The sequence below is a fragment of the Tubulanus polymorphus genome, chromosome 1, assembly GCF_964204645.1.
Source record: "Tubulanus polymorphus chromosome 1, tnTubPoly1.2, whole genome shotgun sequence".
In the NCBI taxonomy this organism is placed as follows: Eukaryota; Metazoa; Nemertea; class Palaeonemertea; order Tubulaniformes; family Tubulanidae; genus Tubulanus; species Tubulanus polymorphus.
In genome coordinates, this window is record NC_134025.1 from 401933 (window position 1) to 423871 (window position 21939).

At 36.8% G+C, this 21939-nt stretch overlaps 1 protein-coding gene and 1 pseudogene across 1 annotated transcript; both read left to right on the top strand.

The window, feature by feature from the left end:
- The first annotated feature begins 499 nt into the window (after positions 1–499).
- On the top strand, positions 500–7676 carry LOC141914474 (cadherin EGF LAG seven-pass G-type receptor 2-like). The gene is made up of 12 exons (XM_074805704.1): positions 500–685; positions 976–1140; positions 1703–1917; positions 2086–2185; positions 3203–3402; positions 4082–4289; positions 4737–4981; positions 5204–5459; positions 5767–5926; positions 6315–6503; positions 6590–6964; positions 7325–7676. The coding sequence occupies exons 1-12, from the start codon at positions 598–600 to the stop codon at positions 7440–7442; spliced, it is 2319 nt and encodes a 772-aa protein (XP_074661805.1). The 5' UTR covers positions 500–597; the 3' UTR covers positions 7443–7676.
- Positions 7677–12416: 4740 nt separating this feature from the next.
- LOC141905576 (profilin pseudogene) lies at positions 12417–13458 on the top strand (annotated as a pseudogene).
- The last annotated feature ends 8481 nt before the right edge of the window (positions 13459–21939 follow it).

The following is a 21939-nucleotide window of genomic DNA, read 5'->3' on the forward strand; positions in this document are numbered from 1 at the left end:
AAGATCGTCTGCTAATTGTGTTTATTGGATTTAGTTGCGGTCTATGACCGGGGTATATATACACCTGTCCGTAAGTCGGAGAAAGAATCGTCACCATAACAGAAAACAACAAAACCAACACGCATAACTGCACTCAACAAACTTATACTGAAAACACGTCGAACGATTTCGACAATTACAAATATTACTGAAAGTTGACGCATGTCCCAGTTATATTCACCAGTGTAAAACCTACTGCGGTGCGACCAGTTCTCAAAACCGACGTCGTCGTCTATTAACATACTCTACAGATCTAGCGATAATCATTGAAAACAAATACTTCTTTTATGTATTTTATATTTTTGTACCGAGAGACATAAGAATACGCGGTTCTGTGACATGACGCATTTTTCAAGAATTGCACTATTTCAATAAGACGTGACAAAAATGATTCTTTTGTGTCGATCAGAAAAGTGGGATAGAAAAAAAATCTTACAGGATATTGCGTGAACAGGGTATATGTAAAGTGAACACTTTTATATAGTTCTGTGACGAGGAACTCTGATCAAATTACCGATACACACTCTTTATAATGATCGATTGATTGATCGATTCAAGATGTCTGTTGATTTTAGTGTAGGATTTATGAACTATTTCAGGATTATTTTCATCGTTATTTTCTTGATTCCGACTTCCGTTTGGTCAGGTGAGAATAACGACGTTTTTAAAGATCGAAAATAACGAATTCATTTTAGTTTTTCTGATGATGAAGTTTAGTCGAAACTGTTCAGAATAAATTGTTAATTCATCAACTGTTTTTTTTTGGTTGCTTCTCAACTCCTGAAATACTGAGCCGTTAATATCAGTTTCTATCAGTCTTAACTAATTCAACTCAAAAAACTCGAAAACTTCTTTCATTCTTGTTGTTATCTACTGTTAATCAAAATATAATGAAATCACATCGCATTTTATGAAAATTGCGTTTTAATATTTCAGTTGTTCCAGTTTTTACCGGAAATCCAGCAACCGGAAGCATCGATGAGAATGTTACTGTCGCTACGACTGTATTAGCACTGGGCACATTCAAAACGGCCGGAACCCCGAACTTCTACTCCATGACCGTCACTCCTAATGATGGGAAATTTGCATTAGATGCATCTAGTAAGTGAAATGAATGAATAACAAACTATAAACTCGATGGCTTCCAAAACCCGTTTACGATATAGGCCTAGAGGTGAGAAGGAGGAAAGGTCGATCCTCTTACACAATGATAAATCATCATCGCCAACATGGATTTGAAGTTTAATAATTTACCAGAATAGATCGTCACCGCCCTGTATAAAAATAAGGCAAGATATTGTCAGAAATCTGGAGAAGCGTTTGATTTATCCTGTCGAAATAGTACTGCTGTCAGACCGCCATTTTATCAGTAATTTTGTGAGACCCTCAGTCAGATCCTGCGCCTGAAATCCATCCCTGATACAATTCTCTAGAGAATTCTGGACAAATTTGTATTAAGGAATATACAATCATATATGCCTAATACTAAGATCAGAAAAATGCTACATTATAAGGGCTTATGTAAATATCTCATATCATCCCTGATACTAAGAGAACGATTATATAGTGCAGAAAGGGGTTGGGGGCACAATACATGTCACATGCTTGATTTAGCCATATTTAGCCTTATGACACAACCATGGGTTCATATGATTTTTTTTAGATGGAGCTCTGAGTTGTATCGCTAATCCTGGGTTTGATTATGAAACACAAACGTCATACACGTTTTCACTAACCGCTACTGATGGTGTTGATACATCATCTGCCGTAGCTTTCACTCTCGATATCAATGATATCAATGAACCACCGATCATCACGAATCTTCCCAATTCTGTAGTCATACCGGAAATATCCAGCGTCTCCAAGTCAATTTTCAAGGTAGGAATTTTATTTGATCGGATTTTATTTTTCAGTATTCATACAAAAATCTACACATATGTTAACAATATTTGCAAACAACTTCACATTTATATATAATCTCACATTTGAAATTCTGATTTGCATTTTCGGATTTGATCATAGATTTTGCTGTCAATTTCATTCCAGGTTCTCGTTAACGATCCGGAATCTAACACCACTGAGTGGGCATTTTCTTTTGAATCGATCTGGCCACCAGATGGAGTTGATAAATTTTCTATAGATAAAAGTATGTATCCTATATCTCGTGAAAAACTAAAATGTAGAATTTCACTTGGACCTTGACCCAAATAACACATGAAACGAAGATCAAACGAGATATCAATCAATGCTTGAGTTTAAGGGAAGAATCTATTCACAATAAAACTTGATTTGACGATGATCGATCGTTACAATTATAGTTTTAACGAGTTTTTGTCGTCGCGATCTTAACAATTTTACTGTTTGAATTAGTGCCAAAAAACCCACGAAATCAAGTGGTTTGATCTGGTCTTGTATTATCTTTTCACGAATGCTACAAACGATTTGAGACGTGACATTTACAAAAGAAGTGATTTCAATCTATCAATCAGAATATACAATAGATTCTAAAACCCGTCGTCAGATCAACAAGACAATCTAACCGTATTCCTAAATGTCAAATATACCTCAATCATTATTCAATTTATCGTTTATCATAAGTACAAAATGTCGATTCATAGATTTGCGGTTTTGTGAATATTAGAAAATAATTGAATATAGAATTCCAAGAAATAAAAACCCAGGACCCGTTTTTCATAGTTCGATTAATTCAAATTTGACTCGAGAAGTTGAAAACATTTTGGAATGAACTACTTTTAAGTTAAATCAAACGGCAGCCGTAGAATTGAGTCCAGAATAAAGGACACAGTTCCACCATTCTGAGATTGTTGAGTTAAACTAATTGGAAATGAACTAATTATAAATCTAGAACGATATTTAAACGATAAACTGTAGAAGTTCTAGATCCAGAGTATAAATCAGAAAACACGCTTGTAGGGGCTGCTTGTTGTTTCGGTTGGAAAACTGGACAACGTGATAATTAACACTGCGCTATATTTATCTGACTCACGAGATATAGAATAGGAAATGACCTGATTTCAGAGGCCAAAAATTGTTCCGGTCAGATCGTCCCTTGACCAAGCAACTGCAGCCCCTACTTAACATGTTACAATAGCTATTAAAGTAATTTAAAATGAACTAATTCTAGCTATAAACTTATTTACAGCGGGAGTCGTTAGCACTACAGCTACGGCTACAGATTATGAATTAACTAAACAATATTGGTTAACAACTAAAATGACTGATGGAGTTTGGACGACTAGTGCTAGTATTCTGTACGTCGATATATTCAACGTGAATGAAGCACCGATTCTCAATACGACCAATTATCAACTACCACAAGAAATTGCAATCTACGAAGAAACGGTAACTGAGACATGTCAAATCCTTCACATGCTATTAAAAAAGAGATAACTTTGTTAACAATTGATGTTTTTACAATTTATTTTATTAATTGATTTAGAAAATAAATGGTTAAATCATCAACTGTGGGTTTGAAATACTGATATCAATACCAGTTTCTACCGTCTTGTTCTTTACACATTTTTGGAAAAGAAGAAAATCTCACATATTTAATATTGCCAAATACAATGCATCCAGTTCCACTTGACTCTAGTTCACTGGTCTAATCGACGATTTGACTATATCCTTAAGTCGTTTACGAGCTTCCGTAGTACGTACCTTCATCAGGTGGATTACTCCACATCAGGTGGAATTCTCCACATCAGGACCCAGTTCCACAGTTGTGAGTTATAGTTAACTCTGAGTTAGTTACTTCATTTTCAATGAGTTAACTCAGAGTCAAATCTTAACTCGGAACTGTGGAACTGGGCCCAGGTGGATTACTCCACATCAGGTGGATTTTACTCCACAAGCTCGTGCGTTAAATAAACTATAGTTACACTTATGAATTGCTATTCGTCTTGTATTTATTCACAATAATTCAGCGAAAGATGAAAATTATATCTTCTCGTCCTTGACCTATCCTACAATAGTCTACTTCAGACGAATATATGAGTATGATTATGTAAATGTATATTTACAGCCAATAGGAACGACATTAGCGATAGACCCAATCGGAGCGTATGACGTGGATGCTGGTGATACTATAACATTTGAATTGGAAGGTCGTGACCATGAATTCTTTCAACTCGTCAAAGGAGCAGGCGATAGAGTTTATTTAACCGTCGCTAAACGCATTGATTTTGAGAGTAAAACCCCTTATTTAGACAGTCAAAATCGAATCAAATTATGTAAGCACATTCAACAAAATACAATGTCTATGTGATTCTAATATGTATTGGGAAATATTTGTGTTTTTTTTTGGTATTTTTCTTTTTATAAATCGAGTGTTTATAACATTTACTTCTATTATACATCTTGCTATGTTCTCTGTATCTTGCCGCCTTTTTGTATCAATTTGATACGAATGATTGTGATATAGATATCAATATGTGTTCTGCATTTTCATCGTAATAAATGCAACAAGCTTAAAATAACTCTACTTTGAAAATATAAAAACTGTATGAAGAGAAAGTTTATGTAACTGAAAATTCATGAAAGCGACAACAATATAAATCTTTATTTTCTAATGAGTATTTCATAACATTTTGATATACACAACATAGAGAGGCGACTTAAAGAATATAATCTCTCTTTTAGAAATAGACGATTTGATATTAGTAGTTTCTATTTTGCAGATGTTTGGGCCAGGGATAATCACCAGTTAAGAAATGTAAACAATGGTTACATAACGATGTATATAAAGATAATGGATATCAATGATAATTTACCAGTTTGTTTTCCGGATTCATACACAGCAACTATAACTGAAAATACAGCCATAAATACTGAAGTTTTACAGGTTCAGTGCTATGACGCTGATGCCAGTAGTCCGCTTGTATTTACCGTTAACGGTACTGTGGCTGCGCAACAGTGGTTTCAGGTAAGAGAAGTTAACTTCAATACGGGGTTTAATACAGAAAAAGGGAAAAATTGAAATTTCCTACGTTTTTCTTTCGAACTTTCGGACGTTAGGTTTGATTTATTCATTGTGCGTGATATATACATGTACATATCACAAATATACGCATCATATATATGCTTGGAAATTCTAGCCGATGAAAAGTGAATTGACGATAATCACAACTGTCTTATTTATTTCAAGGTTTTATCAAATGGAAGTTTAACAGTAAAACATCCCTCAGATCTGGAGACTGATACAACTTTATCGTTTTATGTTTACGGATATCAAGGAACGTATCCGAACCGAACCAGTACACGAGCTGCTGTCGCTATAACTATACGCGCTGTTAATGACAATAAACCGGTATTCAAGCAAAGTTTCTATAATTTTGAAGCTCGTTCCGATGCATCAGTGGCGCACTCTGTCGGTGTGATTTCAGCTACTGATGCCGATATTAGTAAGTACCACTAGACGGCGTGCCGCACTAGATATCCCGCTAGATGGCGTGTGCTTGAATAGGGCAACGCAAAATTTAATTCATTTTCAATTAACTTTCATCTTCAGCCCCACATCAGAAATTAGGCAAATCGTGTTGATAAACCAGATTGATCTGAAAGGGTTCATATTCATCGTCCATATTCTGAAAAGCCACATAAAATCTGATACCGTTGTCCTAGTGCACACTAGCGCCCCTGTAGGATCCTCGCTTGCCACAGTCGAAGGGTCCGCATTCATAATGTAATTTTCGATATTTTCTATTGTAGCTACATCAGTGATCAGCTATGACTGGGTGTCTAGTATAACTCTGTTCAGTCTCGGTTCGGCAGACGGCATCATTCGAGTTCTGAATCCTTTGACAGATGATAAAAAATATATATATTTTGCGGTCGCTAAAGATAATGACGTTCCACCAGACTATTCCGAGTAAGAATTGAGAATAACTTTAGAACCAGCACCGGATTGTCTTAACCAATCTAACAACTACCCTGAGTACCAGTCTTATTATTCATTATGGTCACTCTCATGAACCGGCGTGGTCATGGTGTCACGTGATATCGGTTACAGACCTCATAACTTTCATTTCCACTAAAAGATGGCGAATACATTACACATTACAGAATATAAATGAATGAATGAATGAATGAATGAATGAATGAATGAATGAATGAATGAATGAATGAATGAATGAATGAATGAATGAATGAATATAATAGTTTTGATCAGAGTACGAAATGTTCTGTTTCAATTTGTATATACTCTACTGGATTATATCTATACATCTCATAAATACGATACATTTCATAAATTTCAGGCATACAGCAATAAGAATAGATACATTTCCTCCTGATGCGTACCTGGTGAATTTTGATGTAACTCGACCCCTTACATACTTCACACCCAGTCGTCAGCAGGAATTCATAGATGCCGTGACGTCAGGTTGCGGTGGATGCTTAGCGAGATTATCCAGTTTAAAATCGACCCCTGGTGCCGAAACTACCAGGTACTACACCTTACTCCCTGTAATCAATCTCGATTTATTACGAAATTACAGCAAAAAACTTTGATTTGAATTTTGATTTATTTCAGTACAACATTGACGATGTATGCGCTTAAGGATAACACAACCGAATCTTACGCGAATATCGACCAACCGAAAATCTTTTTAGGAAAATCTGAATTACTGAATACATTCACTGTTAACGCAGATGGACAGCCATCGTCTGCGACAACTTTACCAGGATTCTCAAACTACCCGGTTACGAAAGTTTATTCAGCTTCGGCGACCAGTTTAACAGCGATCGAATGGTTGGTTACAACTCCCGGTGGTCAAGCAGTGATAGCTTTACTCAGTATCATAGCACTGGCTTTACTCATTACCGGACTGGTTTATTTCTTCAAATGGTGCGTGCCGAAAATGAGAGATGTCAAATGTCCTAAAGCGAACTGCGATTGTTGTAAGCGGTAAGTAGTAGTTAGATGCCGCAAAGAATGACAAAAAGTCTCTGTAATATTTCCTTGAGTTTGTAGTTCGTTTATTCAACGTTTCGACTTCAGAAATACTGATGGAGTGATAATTGGGTTGTCACATTATTCATGTCTATTAAGAAGTCGACGTGCTGAATTAATTATCAGCTCAAGGAAACATTTTGTCCTCTTTTCATTCTTATTGTGGGATCTTATATCATCGTTACAATACGAATTTAGAGGTTTTCATCAATGGGATTTCCACAGTAAAAGTACCCCCTTGAATCGCTGGGGTCATTATCGGTAAAATCAGATTTACTAACTTACGATGATAATTTTTTTCTTGTATTTCTACAGCGAACCGAAACCGGAACCACCTAAAAAACGATTACATCATCCAGATGGTGACGCGAACGTGTTTGACTTCCGGTATAGAGCCGATCAACCTCTGTATAAACCAAACAATCTTGGATAACGCAATATTTACCACCAGTGTTTTAAACTGGACAATAGAATCCATCACTGCTGACAATCTTCAAATAAAAAACTCTCATGTGACCAGTAACGCAAAAAGGATTAACGCCTATTTAATCCTTTAAATGCGTTCATGGTTACTGGTCGATGTTTTAATCCGTTTTTATCTGGGGCGGTTTTCTTTCTCACTAGTTTTAGACTGTGACGTCACTTCTCTGTTCATGCACGCAATTTGTTCATTGTAAATAAATACAATGTGTTTATACATATATTGTAAAGATGTTGAAATAAATTAATGTTTATTTTTTTTCAAAACGCATGTTTTGATTGTTTGTTGCAGACGAAATGCTGGCGATGCGGCTTTAGTTCTGTATCCAGTTCCACAGTTGTCCCGAGTTAAAAAAAATGAACTGAGCTATTCAGTCAAACTGAAACCGGAAACTATGGAAATAGATTTTGAGGTTTTTGCAAAGAGGAATTTATCAGTGCTTAAACACGCTTTCGCGGTCTGTCTGGTCTCATATATAACGCGGGTTTAACCATAGAAATTACCATTGAAGGATTTTATCGAGTTCTTAGTTTCGACCTGCAGTGAATCCTATTGAAAATAACGGTCGTCTCAAAACGGAATTTTTTATTTGTTAAACAGTAAACGGAAAAATTGACACATGAATCAAACATGGACAATAATAGGGAGATTTTTCGTAGAATCATTTTACTGCCTTTACCGAAAACTGGTAGAATATAGTTGCTGGGAAGTCGTTCCAGAACAGCAGGAAATTCACAAATAAAATAGAGAAAAACAACTGCTGTAACCGTCTTCAATATTCCTGCATCTTTATCCTGAGCAGAAGCGCCACCTATTAGTGATATGCGTCGTTTTCTCGTCCAATTATACACGACAAATAGAATTGTGTTTGAAATTAACAGAAATGTGATTGGTAGGTAATTTATGTTCATGGCGAATCTATAATCGTCACTTTTTTTCCAAAAATGTCTCCCATTAAAAAAACGTGTTACATCAGTAAAATTCAGCTTCCGCCAGTAAAGTGTGTAAGCGTACTGACCTGGTTTTAGACACGGCCATCTCGTTAAACCTGGTAATCTGTTGGGAACAATGGTATTATAATAAAACATCACTGCAATCAATAGGATCACGAAGCAGAGTAAATTAATAGTTAAAGGTTTCCAGTAGCGCTTATATTTCAATGGGAAAATAATGACTAAAATTCTCTCTAAACTCACAACAACAACCAGCCAGTTTCTCATAAACTGTGACGGATACAGTCCCATATAGGCGATAACTATGAACCACCAACCAAACTTCCAGTCGTCATAACGAAAAACCAAGTCACCCAGATTACTGTAGATAAAATACGTTCTCAGCGGATACATGGTAAAAGACGATAAACTGAACGCAAGATCAGCGATTGCTAAAATACCGAGAGTGTGATAACAATTATTGCGTAGTCTCTTTATAACGATAATAGTGAGTAAATTCAGCAGAATACCACTTATAGTGACAGGACCCATTCCTGCCATGTAGATATAAACACTGAACTGATAGTTCCATTTGATTTTCTGAGAACAATGATACTGTGAACTATTCACTGCCATGATCCGCACATCAATAGCGCAAAGGTAGCTTTAGCGTGAGTTCTGCGACTGCTGTTGGTGTTCGCTGTTCAAACATGATTTAATATCTTCCAGCACATCACAGGGATATAACGCGTTTGCTTTCAACTCAACTTGGCAAAAAACATTCAAAATGATGAACATTTTATCAGGATAATCTTTTGTTGTCTAATAAATCAGGCACAACACGCGTGGAAATCGAATTAGATACAGCGCAAAATATAAATGCTTTTAAAATTGATTATTCAATTCCAAACAGTGTGGTTGAATTTATACCAGGACCGCGCAATCATTTTCCGTGAGGTTCACAGTTTGCAAGGATTGACCTACATCAGTAATATTTGGTAATAATTCTTCAGATTCCTCTGTTAGATGATATAGCCTCACTCTCACCCATTCTAAAGACGAATATTCATAGTGCGAGTGATCCGTCTTATTTTTTTTTGAAAGCTCATAACAAACCGATATAATCAGTGATTAGAGACCAAATTTCGAATAACGTTCGAAACTGAACGAAAATAGTCATCGGGGTTTGAAACTATTCTTCCTTTGGCATGTGAGTGATCGCTACGCTGCCCGTTTACCAATCCCAAATACAATCGCTGCACAACATAGTTCCATTATAAGTGGCTTAAAAACTATCGCTTAAAGCAGAATCGTCTTGTGTAAGGTTTTTATTGATAGATTTATAGAAATCATTCGTATTTTAGACTGGACAATCGAATCGATCACAACTGACTGGACAATCCTTCAAATAGTAAACTTTCATGTGACCAGTAACATACAAAAAGGATTAACGCCTAGTTAATCCTTTAAATGCGTTCATGGTTACTGGTCGATGTTTTAATCCGTTTTTATCTGGGGCGGTTTTCTTTCTCACTTGAGACTGTGTCATCACTTCTCTGTCCATGCACGCAATTTGTTCATTGTAAATAAATACAATGTGTTTTAAACATATATTTTAAAAATGTTGGAATAAATTGATGTTTATTTTTTTCAAAATTTTGATTGTTTGTTGCAGACGAGAGCCTGGTGGTGCGGCTGTAGTTAAATTCGGTTCATCTGGATCCAGTTCCACAGTTTTCCGTTGATTCCAGGATTTACTGAAAATGAACTACAGTTCTACAGTCAAACTTAAACCGGGAACTGAGCAACTGGATCTTGAGATTAAACATACACGAACTCGGCTTTGACCATGGATTGTTCAGAACCGATTTAATCGACTACTAAGTTTATTGAAAATTTTGGTCGTCTCTAAACGGAATTTCTTATTTGTTAAACAATAAACGGAAAAATTGACACAAGAATCAAACATGGACAATAATAGGGAGATTTTTCGTAGGACCATTTTATCAACTGTACCAAAAATTGTACGATAGATGAAATCGGGAAGTCGTTCCAAAATAGCAGGAAATTCACAAATAATATAGAGAACAACAACTGCTGAAACCGTCTTCAATATTCCTGCATCTTTATCCTGAGCAGAAGCGCCACCTATTAGTGATTTGCGTCGTTTTCTCGTCCAATTATACACGACAAATAGAATTGTGTTTGAAATTAACAGAAATGTGATTGGTAGGTAATTAATGTTCGTGGTTATTCTATAATGACCACTTCCTTTCCAAAAATGACCCCCAGAACGATGGGTATGAATCACATCTGTATACTCCGGCCAGTAAATTGTGTAAGCGTACTGACCTGGTTTTAGACACGGCCATCTCGTTAATCCCGGTAATCTGCGGGGAACAATGTTATTATAGTAAAAAAATACTGCAATCAATAGGATCACGAAACTGAGTAAATTAATAGTTAAAGGTTTCCAGTAGCGTTTATATTTCAACGGGAAAACTATGACTAAAATTCTCTCTAAACTCACAACAACAACAAACCAGTTTCTGGAAAACTGTGACGAATACAGTCCCATATAGGCGATAATTATGAACCACCAGCCAAACATCCAGTCATCATAACGAAAAACTAAATCTCCCAGATTACTGTAGATAAAATACGTTCTCAGCGGATACATGGTAAAAGACGATAAACTGAACGCAAGATCAGCGATTGCTAAAATACCGAGAGTGTGATAACAATTATTGCGTAGTCTCTTTATAACGACAATAGTGAGTAAATTCAGCAGAATACCGCAAACAGTGACAGGACCAATTCCTATCATGTACATATAAACACTGAACTGATAGTTCCATCTTATTTTCTCAGCGCAATGATACTGTGAACTATTCACTGTCATGCCTATTCACTGCCACTTAATTCGACCTGTAGTTGCCTTAGAATTACGATAACGATGCATGTGCAAATAGATTTCATAAGTTATTAGAAGCGCTGGCGCTTTTGTGAAATCGATACCTATGGTAATGTATAATATATAAAATTGTAGCTATCATTACGTTGAGTATTTCTTCCAGTAAGAACCCGACACAACCATACGTGAAAACTAAATGAAGAATATATTTCTGCAAAATATATTTGAAATTGACGACTGAAAAGAGATTTACTTGATTTATATTTTCTGATTTATTAACAGCAGGTTTTATTCAATTCACAACGTACTAGCAGTGATTATTCAGTGTTACTTTGTTGAGTTTGAGTTTAACAACTGCAGGGACGTGGTCGTTTAACAGAAGTTACCAGTGACCTTCAATATTGATATTGTAGCGAATTTGTGACGAAAATAGCCAAGAAATCGCCTTTCACTAAACGTCCAGGGGCAAATTGCGCAGTCTAAAAAAGGTCTTAAATCTTGAGACTGGTCTTAAGTTGTAAGATTGGCTATAGAACTAAGTTGGTCTTAGACTGGTCTTAAGTCTAAGACTGATCTTAAGTCTAAGCCATGACTATGCAACCGGCCCCTGTGATTCTTGACTCTTTGTTCCATACTAAAAAATCGCGCATTCTGCTCTATATATTATTACTGTGTTGCGTGTAGATTAAACTCGCTATTTAAAATCATTTGTGTTCAGTTTTCAACCCCCCCTCCCCCTCTGTACGCAAAATCGGCCATTATTTCATATACATTAAGCATTACAGTACGCAATTGCACTGACCTCTCCCCCCTCCACTAATGCGTACGTAATAAATCAATGACCCCTTAACTAGAAAAATCGTCAGAGATATTTCTTTCCTTTAAAAAAAGTCGAAGAAAGAACTTTTGAATGAACATAAAATTTGAATGACCCCCTGCCAGAACTAGAAAAATAGAACTGGGCACTTCTACAATCGTGAGTACTGCTCCAGCGGTAGTAGCCCTAGGCTCGATCCGCCCGTGTGTCCCGGGCGATCGGACATGCGCTGGGAACGGACCCCGGTATTAAAAAACGATAATAATTTCATTTCTGATAATTTTTCTCTTAATATTTTTCAGTCTCGAATAAGAACAACTAACTCACACACTAAACATCATGTCTTGGGATTCGTATATACCGAACTTACAGGCGAACATAACCCCGGCGCCGATGTGCTGGCTCGGCGGAAAGGACGGCTCCAAGTGGGCGTCGTCGAACGAAAAGGAGATAACGGATTTAACGCCGGAGCAAGCGGTGGCGATCGTGAAAGGCCTCGCCGATCAAAGTAACTCTGTGTTTCCGGCCAATGGCATCACCATCGGCGCGGTGAAATTCATGTTCCTTCGGAAAGACAACAACCTGGCGCTCGGCAAGAAAAAAGATCACGGCTTTGTGACGGCCGCCGTCACCAAGTCGGCGCTGATCGTCTGCATCGGTCGCGAGGGCACCCAACACGGCGACTTAAATAAAAATGTGTCATCGATCGCCGAATATTTGGAGGGCGCCGGAATGTAGATGAGGTGGCGCTGCTCGATCTAACCCCCGCCGCCGATGCCTTCGAATATTATTATCGAAAACAATTGCGAACTTTTTATTTAGGAAATCGAAGAAGAAATGATGATGACGATGATAAGGAACACTAGGCGGCGCTTTTTGTAACGCGCGAAAAAAATGTCGTTGAATGACTTTTCAAAATTTTGAATTAATTATCGCGAAATTATTTCGTAGGAATTCACGATAGAAAGACTTTCCGAAAATAGTCTGAACCGTAGCTTACTGAAATTACAGTCTGGACTTCGGTTTTTACCCTACTTATAAAACAACTATTTCAACGTTTCAATTTCTGATTGTGTAATCGTCACAATGAAAATAAGTATAATTATAATAATTAATAATAATTAAAGAATATAATCACAGAAAATAGAGGAAGAACTAGTATTAAATTTCAAAATTGTTCGAACGAAACGAGATTGATTCATTCGTAACAATTACAACCGCTACTTTATAAAATGAAAATTCTTCATGACAATTTTAATAATTATTTGATTTTAGTTAAATTGACAGAAAAATTGTTCTATAAAATTTTGTCTTGGTTTTCGTTAAATTTTTTGTGCGGAGGAGATGTTTTTGGATTTTTCTCTAGACTTTGAAGAGCGCAGGGCCCAGTTTCACGGAAAAGTGTAAAGGCTAAAACGGTTTAAGTTTGAAATGTTGTCCTCATTAGAAACATGAAGTAACCAATAATAGCAATTATATACACCGTAAATTTGAGTTGAACTTTTTAGTGAAACGACTTGACCGGACGTTCAACAGGAATCGAAATTCTGTAACGAGCTGAGGAAAGCTTTAAACGGAAGATATCTGCAAATCTGTGCTGGAAGTAACATGATTTTTACAGCCTGGAGTCGTTAGAAGGCGTTGGATTTCATCTTTAAAAATTAAAGCAAGCAGGGGCTCGAATAGTTCAAGCCTACCGTTAAAAGTGTAAGCTAGGCCGCAAGAGTTTCACTTGTACTTCTATGAACCCACACACTTATCAAGTCTTGATTTGCATTACTAAGCGGTAGCCATCTAAAATGTCAAAACCTTGCATACTGGTGCAATATATCTGAAGCGCAAGAGCCCGGAATCGCAGCTGTGATTTATTGTCCTCGGGAGTGTTAGGGTTTTGAGAGGGTCAGGGTTTTGGGAGAGTTAGGAAGAGTGTCAGGGTTGGAAAGGGTGTTAAGGTTTCAAGAGGGTCAGGGTTTTGATAGGGTTAGGGTTTCCAGAACTAGAAGGTCAGAGTTCCTAGAGAGAGGGTTAAAGTTTCAGCTATTATGTATATAGCACAGGGAGCATGCGGGATCGTTCGGGTTAGGATTACACTTCATTGGTAACAACTACCAGTGCCGGTACCAATAGAGGCTATAGTCAGTATGAAGAGGAACCGCTGCAGTAGCTTAAAAGAAAACACAATGACATTGATAAAGTACAAAAGTATAGCCGAATCGCATGAAAATAAGCCAGTAAACTTATATATAGTAGAGCCTACAAAACGATTGTTCGCAATTAATTTTTTGTTTGAAGTGTCATCAGTTTGCGTAAACTTGTTATTTCTGCAAAAAAAAATTGTTTTCTTTATTTCCTCGTAGTCTATAAGTCAAGGTCGTATGGATGCGAAAGTTTTTTTATTTTTGACAGTTGTAAGCCGGTGTAATTCGATACAGATTCAAGATGGTGTCTCTACAAGAGGGCGCCACAATACGATAGCTTCACAAACGTACGACATCAGGAGTGCTCCGTCCATGTTTCGGGGACCGCCGGTAACTCCAAGGTATCGTGGGTATCTTCGGTATTGTGGTTAGGTAGCCAGAGGCTCACAGGCCGTGAGACAGGACGTATCCTCGGTATCGCAGGTGACCTGGAGGCTCACAACAGGCCGTGAGACTAACAGGTATCCTCGTATCATCCGGCGTTGGTATCGAGAGTCACCGCGCGCCCTGGCGGGCTGGGATCTCACAAGCCGGGAGACAGGTATCCTCGGTAACGTAGTATCGCAGGGGGTAACCTGGAGGCTCGCAGGTCGTGAGCAGGTGACGTATTAAGACCGAATTCGGCGAGGGCAATTTCAATAGATTATAACGAGATATCTAAAAAATTTATCCCAGACGAAAAAAAGACATTTTAAATCATTATCATCACCGAGCTTAGTAAAACGTAAAGACATATATTACTCAATAGGTTAACTAGTTAACAACAGTATTTAACTAATACGAAGAGGACACTAACTAGAGAAAACTGCAGTAGTGATAGCAGGTATCTGCAGCCGAAAAATCAAGGAAATTATGTGGATCAATGACCTAGGCATCATCGAGAAAGAGTGAAAAAACTGCTGGTTAAAACGTCACGCTTTTGAATAGTGTTGTCATTTAGTTTTGATCAAACTTTTTCAAGTTTTTAAAAGTTTAAACCTTAAGAGTACCAACTCGGCATATACCTTACAATAAATACGAATACTTATTGGTTGGCTGCTGAAGATACGAAGAAAGATTAGAAAGAAAGAAAGGGGCGTCACTCCGCACTTTTGGAATGCACCATGGATACAGTCCCGTAGAATGTCCAGTCCTTATTTTCTAGCCATCCTGAAGCCATCCCCGCATTACAATCTGAAACATTAAAAAGAGTAAAATACTTAGCCAAACTAGAGAGATTGATTCCAGCCGGGTTCGACACTGCGACCGTTAGGAGTTCAGACGGGCACTCTAACCACTGGACCATAGACCCGTGGTATTCGTAGAGGATTTTAAGTTTGGTTTTCAGTACGCAACTTTGTATGTGTTTGCGATTTTCAGAATACATCGCCAACAGTTTTTCAAACCGATGAAAACATACAGCTAGTGGGGTTAACTGAGGACACATCATGATGATAATTAATTGTATTTAATTCGTCGATTTGGTCGAAATAATTTGGGTGGCGTTAATCGGGTTCGAATCCCATCAGAACATTTTGATTTTCTACACTTGGCGGGAATATCAGCACTTTTCATTGGTCAGGATAATGACGTCACGCTGTCGGTATAAAAACCCAGGTCAGCTGATCCCTCCTTCCAGTTCGGCCATTTTGCAGGTAAGCAAAGATTCATTTTTTCTCTCAGGTTTTAAAAGTAAATTTATATAACTATACCTAAAATATTTCTTGTACCATTTACGTTAGGTAATTTCCGAAAATAAGTTCCGAAAGGACAAATTATAAAATAGGTGCGAAATGTGTGTAAATTTGGTTATTTTACTTATTAAAAGCACTTTCCGTGTTACTCTTAAAATTTTTGAAGAATTCGCAATTTCCATGACATTGATTTTCAATATAGATAGCCATAATTAAGAAATTATATGCAATTTCATTGTTTAAAGCATCTGTAAAAGTTAAGTAAATTTTCTGCTGTTCATTTAATCTACGCGGTAAAGCGGCTCGTTGACATGCCTAGGAGTAATACACAGACAGCTCAGTCTATTCAACCATGACTCGAATCTATAGAAACCTTTCATTCGAAGCGTCGTTCAACTTAATCCTGCTGGCTTCTATATCTATTATTAAGAAAATAATGATAAAATAATTTAATGTTAATTATTATTATTACTTAATAGAAACTCGATTTAGCTATTTCTTAGAATCAATAATTTTCGATTTTCTTGATTTTTATAAGATTGTTTTTACATTGCAGTAGCAGCAGCAGCATCAACAGCAGCAGTTAATATGTCTACAAAATATGACCTTTTTTCGGGACTGTTAAAGCTGGTACGCGCCGAGGTGCTGACGCTCGACCCTGAAACCCTCGGCGCGTTTTTTGATTTGAGTAAGTACAAAGTCTACTTCATCAATCTCAATCTGGGGTATCTCAAATTCTCGATTATTTTTGATGAACATCTCAAATTATTTGATTTCCAACATCCGAAATTATTTGATCTCAAATTCACAATCACAATTATTTTATCTAAATCTCCTTTTTATCTAAATATCCTAAATCTCAAATTGTCTAAATCTCAATTATTTCGAATATCATCAATTAAAAAATCTAATATCATCTAATTTCAATTTCTTTCAATTCTCTTTTTAATTTTAGAAAACTCAATTTATGTCACACTGATAAAATTAGGAAATCTATTTTGAACATATCATTTTATGTTTCTAGTCTCTTATTCTATTTCAAATTACTCAATATTGTTCGAGTATAATTTTTTCATTTTGACGAATGATGCAATTCTGTCACCACCCTTAAACTCGATTGAATTTGGTAACAAATCTAATGGTGAATAAATTTTGAATTGAATTGAATAGTGAGTAGAGGCTCTGGTGGATGAGAATTAACTTGAGGAAGTAACCTCATTTCCTGGTTCCTGGTTTCGGTTTCAAATATCGTCGAAATTGTGATATATTCCTCATGTTATTCATGTGAATGCTGTATCCAGTCAATAGAGATAAGTTACAACATAAATAGTTAAAACTGTCTAGGCCTCCAGACCAATGCACTTCATAGAAAATCCGGATTTATGTTTGATAAATCAAGTAATTGGACTGCGCAGTTCAGTCCATTTACTATTTAGTCAGTAAGCAGACTTCAGTTTAGTCCATATTTTAATCAGTAACTGGACTGGCCGGGTTTAGTCCATAGTGTATTTAGTCAATAACTGGACTGCGATGTAGTCCATAGTTAAGTCAATAACTGGACTGCGGTTAGGTCCATATTTTAGTCAATAACTGGACTGCGGTTTAGTCCATAGTTTAGTTTAGTCAATAACTGGACTGCGATTTAGTTGATAGTTAAGTCAGGAACCGGATAGCTGTTTTGTCCGTATCCAGATACCCATCACATTATGGGACCAACTTTTTAGATACCGCTGAAAAGTAGAACTAGTATTTACGGTACTTTCGTTTTTCTCTGCGACTCCAGGATCCGAAAACATGTGATTTTCTTTTTTATTAATCATTCGTCAATCGTCAGGAAATTCAGGATCACTATTTTTGATTTATTGGTTAAACTTTGTTCTTCGTATCTCTAGGTAGTTGCTCACAACAGTTTGAGATCCCGAGATTATAGCGGGAAGGAGGTATACCTCGCAACTGCTATCATTTCGGCTAACTATTCTAAAGCCACACCCACTCAATGTTTATACTAGATCTAAACTACAGATATGATGTTTGATACGAATGTCGTTCACTAGCTCGGCTCATAGTCGGAACCTTCATCGTCTAATTGTTGTCGAATCCTAGATATTGCGGCCTTGCGGCAAATACAGTTTACCCACGATTTATTTCTAACGGATTCATTATTACGGTCAATGGTTGGTGCCTCGTTAGGTACTGAGTCTTATACAGTGAGTTTACTCAGTATCGGGATCACAGTTTACTCAGTATCGGGACCACAGTTTACTCAGTATCGGTACCACAGTTTACTCAGTATCGGTACCACAGTTTAGTCAGCATCAGGACCACAGTTTAGTCAGTATCGGGACCACAGTTTAGTCAGTATCGGGACCACAGTTTACTCAGTATCGGGACCACAGTTTAGTCAGTATCGGGACCACAGTTTAGTCAGTATCGGGACCACAGTTTACTCAGTATCGGGACCACAGTTTACTCAGTATCGGGATCACAGTTTACTCAGAATCGGGACCACAGTTTACTCAGAATCGGGACCGCAGTTTAGTCAGTATCGGGACCACAGTTTAGTCAGTATCCGGACCACAGTTTAGTCAGTATCGGGACCACAGTTTACTCAGTATCGGAACCACAGTTTAGTCAGTATCGGGACCACAGTTTACTCAGTATCGGGACCACAGTTTACTCAGTATCGGGACCACAGTTTACTCAGTATCGGGACCACAGTTTACTCAGTATCGGTACCACAGTTTAGTCAGTATCGGGACCACAGTTTAGTCAGTATCAGGACCACGGTTTAGTCAGTATCGGGACCACAGTTTAGTCAGTATCGGGACCACAGTTTACTCAGTATCGGGACCACAGTTTAGTCAGTATCGGGACCACAGTTTAGTCGGTATCCGGACCACAGTTTAATCAGCATCGGAACTGTGATTCATTTCGTTCTGAGACCAGATTTTATCAAATTTCCTCTAGCTGTTCTTCAGATAGGCCTACCCTTTGACTTCATGTTTTTTTTTTCAGAATTCTTTTATTTTCTTAAAGCCATGAAATGTATTTCCTCTACCGTTATCCAGGCCTGACATTTATCTAGGTCTATCCTGTTTTACACCTTACAAGTTCGACGGCAACATTTCATATTGTTTTTTCTGTAAACGGCTGCAGCTGTATTTATAGTGAATTATTCCACTGAATAATTCACTATAATTCACTATACTTGAAGGGTAAGTAGTGATTATTTGAAATACTTAATGAATGCATGTGATATAATGGGCCTAAATTTTAAATATCGTTTATTGTTCGCTGTTTAATGATGTTTGATTTTTATAGATAGAAATCTTATTGTAATTTGTAGTGAATGGATTTGATTGTATGAAGTTGCAGCAGTGGACAGTGTCGTGTGAAATGGTTTTTACCCCTGATGGTTGTTTCTGAAGGTACAGTAGTGGACAGTGTCGAGTGAAATGGATCTTACCCCGACGGTTGTTTCTGAAAGTAAAAGTTGAAGATTTTTGATTGATGATGAAACACAGAAAATACAGTAGAAATTTGTATGAAATCTTTTGTGTCCTTTTTCTGTTTGTCATGAAATAAAAATGAACTAGACTTACTTAGCAAAAACCATATAGGGAAATGTACAGTACTCGAAGGATATATTGCAATTTTTTCGAACTAAAATTCGGTGAAAATTCATTTTACAAAAATGTATCAAATTTTATTGGATTTTTTGCCCTTAATGATACTGTAGACTTCACTTAAACTGGTAGACGGTCTATATCTAGTATAATCTGTTCAATTCGATGAAATAAAGATGAAATGTTGTTTTTCAATACATATGTTTTGCCTTTTCTGGTATTGCTCTGTTCGATGATAATAATGATAATAATAGTATATGTCTAATATAGCCCTAAAACCAGCAGCTGCTCAGAGCGCTTCACATTTTCTGTTTTATTGCCCCAGCCATTTAATAGTCTCCTGGGGTGAGGTAACATTCGAACAGCTGCTAGGTGCTCGGGGGTCATCTATCGGCCCAGGTACCCATTTACTCCTGGGTGGAGAGACGAATGAGGATAAGTGTCTTGCCGGGGACACAATGGTAATGTACGGGGTTCAAATTCACGACCTGGTTTCCCAGAATGCTTCCCGTATCCCGTAAATGTTCACTTCATTTCCGTTTATTCTCTGCCTGAACCGGTAAACTGTAACGGCTGTTCGCCTATATTATAGAATACATGTATGTACTATCAACCTTCTATCTCTGTTAGCAAAAATACATAAAAACATAAGAACATCTTTATGTATTTTTACTGTTAGTGATTAGGCCTTATGTTCTATGTGTAATTAGAGAAAAACCCTCAGAGTGCCCATCATTGTTATCTAGAAAGTAGGAAAATCAGTAGAAACTTTGGAGTTCCGTAGAGTGAAAACTGTAAGAGATAGAGCGTTATGGTAATTGAAAAGTTTGTAGGGTATATGATCCTTGGAAAATTTTGGTGGTAATTTTTCTTACTGAAAGTGACGTTCTATGCAAATGAGCTAATTTGCATGAATTATAATCGGTGACCTATTTATTTGATAAGCCCCTAAATTTTAGGTATCAAAATGAACAAATCAGGTATCTAGCCTCAGCTAACAGCTGACAATGGAATATTCTATGTCTACGGTCACAAATATTTATTGTACGGGTAATTATAATTAGAAAATGACCTAATAATTAAATCAGGTGACCTCCGGATAAGTACCCGCTACTTTCAAACGCAAAAAACTCAAATATTTTGAATAGCATCACCACAAAAACGCGGCATAAAAACAAACTAACGGGCACTGCCATTTAATCAAGCCATCTAGCGGCAGATTTCTCTGCTGAATTCTATGCGAAAAACTAAAAATAAAACTGCTATAAGAAATGTCGACGAAAGTTGACAGGGCACAGTACGACCTGAAATAATCTGTAGACGAAAGTCGACTGGGCTCTGAAAGAGTTATAGAAGAAATTTGGGGATTCACTACATGGTCAGATTGTATAAAATACAAAGAACTTGATAATTTTGACCGCTATTAGGCTCAATAAATCTTTTCATCAATTGATTTTTGCAATTCTTAAAAGCCGGTAACTGCCTAATAAGGTAGAAAATAGAAGGTGCCAAACTGTAGCAGTTTAGGCGGAGGCTACTGTATGATGAATATCAGCTGAAATGGCTGTGCATAGAATTTTGTTGATCTGAATAAATGAATGGCTGCTGTACGATGAATTATACATTCTAGGTGAGTTATATAATGAATATGTGGAGTACCGATAGGCCTATTGCTGACAATGAATATTCTATTGGGAAAATTGAATTACAGCCATTTATGTTGATAGTGAAATATTGTTCTTCAAAATGAATGTTTTTTATCTGTAGTGAGTGTTGTTTCTGAAGGTGCAGTAGTGGGCAGTGTTGTGTGAAATGGCTTTTACTGGTTTTAGATTCAGCGAAGTGAAATTATTTGTGTCGTTTTTCTGTTTTAATTCATGCTGTAAATAGTTTAAACAATAAAATATTTAAAAAAAACAATCATATTTTTATCTTCATTTTTGAGAAAATTCAGTAGAAAATATACAAATTCTCCCACTTACCGTGGATGGAGTGTGGCACTGTATGCAATGAAAAAGTTTTCTACAAAATAATTGAATACATTTCTGAAGTGTGGACACATTTTTCACTCATCCATTTGAAAAGTAATTACTGAATAAAAGGAATTATCGATTAATTTTTTGTTGATACAGCGCGACATTTGTTTTAAATTAGATCTTTTATCGTTTCAAAGTTTCCATTTCAATTGGTTGATAAATGAAAAGTTATCATGCGTGTTATTCCAAAGAGGTTCCCAGATTTTGAAACCAGGGTCATGGGTAACAATTCCATTGATTATTCATTATAATG

Excerpts from the sequence above, each read along its gene's own strand:
- LOC141914474 (XM_074805704.1), top strand. The coding sequence starts at position 598 with ATGTCTGTTGATTTTAGTGTAGGATTTATGAACTATTTCAGGATTATT. Across the intron at positions 1,141-1,702 it reads ATTTGCATTAGATGCATCTA|ATGGAGCTCTGAGTTGTATC; the intron begins GTAAGTGAAATG and ends GATTTTTTTTAG. Across the intron at positions 4,982-5,203 it reads CTGCGCAACAGTGGTTTCAG|GTTTTATCAAATGGAAGTTT; the intron begins GTAAGAGAAGTT and ends ATTTATTTCAAG.